General features: G+C 38.6%; 1 protein-coding gene across 1 annotated transcript in view; it reads right to left on the minus strand.

The window, feature by feature from the left end:
• Window positions 1-766: 766 nt before the first annotated feature.
• Window positions 767-2,725, minus strand: part of fbxw2 (F-box and WD repeat domain containing 2) — a 14,457-nt gene continuing 12,498 nt past the window's right edge. The window contains exons 6-7 of the mRNA XM_056458002.1: window positions 2,665-2,725; window positions 767-2,465 (exon numbers count right to left, since the gene is read on the minus strand). The exon at window positions 2,665-2,725 is cut by the window's right edge and continues 109 nt beyond it. Coding sequence (XP_056313977.1) covers window positions 2,174-2,465; window positions 2,665-2,725 — 353 coding nt within the window. The 3' untranslated portion in view covers window positions 767-2,173. The remainder of the gene's footprint in view (window positions 2,466-2,664) is intronic.

Consider the following 2,725-nt stretch of genomic DNA (forward strand, 5'->3'; position numbering starts at 1 on the left):
GTCTCACAAATACATCTCAAGTTGTGCTTTTTTTCTACAAATTAAAATAAAATTAATTGAAAACAGCTTTTGTCTCTTAGATCAGTTTATTCTAGTTGTACAGATTGATCTAAGTGACAAAAGCTGTTTTAAATCAATAATTAATTTGAATTGTATTTGTTTTTATGTCATTTGCATTCATCCTCAGGCATTTGTTTTTAAAAGTAAACATGCTGTGCAGTGAGCTGTGATGCATCGAAGCAAGCGTTGTTCCAAGTGGTACTTAAAGCCTTGCAAATCTGAGAAGCTCTTTGTGGGTTAGCTGTAATGGTGTTGGACGTGTTGTAGTGGCTTGCAGTGTTATAGTGATTATTCTCAGCTCCTCAGTGCATGATTTCCAGCTTTCTTTGCGTTTCAAGTATTTCTAGACTGTTTACTGAATACCCTGTTATTTACATCTGCGCAGTTAATGGCAAAATCCCAAAACTTTGATTTGATAGTTAGCCAATACAACGAAGGTCTGACCCCCCAAATACCAGTTGTTGAAGACAGAGTGAGAAAAAATGTGGGGAAGTCCTCTTTCCTCAAAGAAAGACCTTTAACCTCTTATTAAATGGCCAAACCCGCCCCTACCTCTAATCCCAATGTGGCTAACAGTTAAGTATGAAGGTGGTGAAGGTAAGTGTTAACTAAAACTATATAATTTGGCTGTATATCTTTCACCCATACATAACATACAAGATATGTTATACAAATAAAAAAACATCCAGAGTCAGAAAAAGTCAACTTTTTTAGTTAGCTACTGTTGTTTATTTGTAAGACAGCATGTTTTCTTATACAAACAACAGACCTGAATTCTGCTAGCGATGGACGGATGGCATTACGGTCTGTGAGGTTTGCATTTCAGTGAAGCAACACAACCAGTGCATACAGACGTCGTAACCCCCCAATGGTAATCATATTTTACCCAGTATCTAAACTCTGAAATATGTGAGCAATACAGTGAAAATGCATTAGACTATCCACCCAAACACTCAGTCATCTGTTTTGATGGTTTGGGGAAAGAAAATAAGAGTTATATTGTTCTAATGTTCCAGTGGGATATACAGAACTACAGAAGCAGCTTTATAAAGTGACAAAAGGCTGGCTAGCCCTGGATTATGCAAAAATAAGATCAGTCTTTAAAAATAAAGATTAAAAATGAACATTCAACGACTTTCACAAGAAACACTTTTGTGTGATCTAGTCTGGCTAAATAGTGGTAAGACTAACTCTTACAGTGTTGATTACATTAGGTTAAAAAAATAAGCATAAAACAGACTTTTTTCATTGAGGGAGGACTGGACTTCAAAACGTGACACGCTGTATATGCAAACGGTTAAGTGTTAAAACAAAGGCACATGACTAATAAACTGAATGAAAATTAAAAACCAAGGGTCAGTAATGGTGAGGAGCCACCTCTCAATGACCTTCATACAAAAGCCCGTTTGACTCATTCGGACAGCATTTTATCAGAGCCTTTTTAAGACCCAGCAAAATGACCAACACAGATGTTTGGGCTGGAATCCAGCGCCTATAGCCAGACAGGTCTGCAAATTCAGTTTCTTCAAAAGGAAATCATAGATTTAAGGCAACATTTCTCTTTGTCCTAAAGAACTTCCTAGTGTAAATAAACACAAAGTTGTTGAAATGGTAACACTTAAAAAAACACACAACGTACTTCATTGTCAATCCTGGTGATTGTGCTATAAAGCATGCCAACTCTCCTGCCCGTGCCTGCTGTGGAGCAATCTGCGCTCTGGTGGTGCTGTAGCATTTTAACAACTTTCACTGGTGTGAAAGCAAAAGCGGCTCAGCTCTTAAGTTCAGCGGGAAATCTCTCAAGTCTACAGCAAACAAAACCCTTGGATTGTTTACATGATGGGGAAAAGCTACTGCAAATCTCCAGCGGTTTCCTTTTCTATGAATCCTAGCGTGTTGAATGCATTGTTTGCAAGTAACTAAGAAAGAGAGTGAAGCAAGAGTGAATCCGTAATGCAAATGGAAACAAAGTTGAGGGGGAAACACTTTGGTCCATGCATTATCTAACGATGTTGGCTGTTAAGTTTTATGAAAAGCACCCTTTTTTCTTCTTTTTGCTGTAAAGTTCTGCCTGCTTTCAAAACACAGGGCTAGTTTTCGCCTCCTCCATGCCCTAGCCATTCTCTCTCCAAAGAACCAGATGAATGCTATGGTCAGGCATACTGGTGGCGAACACTAGGCCTGCATCATTCTTGCCGTCCAGTCCATTGAGCCAGGAAGTGACACCTGCTAAGAAACTAGAGCCACGTTTCGATTTACGGTAGGCTGGCAATGGCCAGCGGCCCACAGTAACTTCAGTCCTCAAGTCCAGAACATAGAGATGGTGGTTGTCAAAGAGCAGAGCGAAAACCTCACCAAAACTAAGCAGAGAGAGGCTGGAGGGGTCCTGCTGTGGCTTGATGACTCTGAGAAGACCAATTCAATAAAACAATTTAGCTTATTTAATTAGTGATCTAAAAAAATGCACAAAAATATTTTGCATTTAATTTGACCATGTTAATTATCTACTTGAACTTACAGATTCAAATGTAAAGTTTTATATTAAACGTTACATTTCTAATATAAAATGAAGCTAATCTAAATGGACAGATGAAATGCATGAACCTGATGACATCAAAGCTTGCGAAGTCCCACTGGTATATGCCAAGGTCCGAACAACACACAA

The sequence above is a fragment of the Danio aesculapii genome, chromosome 5, assembly GCF_903798145.1.
Source record: "Danio aesculapii chromosome 5, fDanAes4.1, whole genome shotgun sequence".
NCBI lineage: Eukaryota > Metazoa > Chordata > Actinopteri > Cypriniformes > Danionidae > Danio > Danio aesculapii.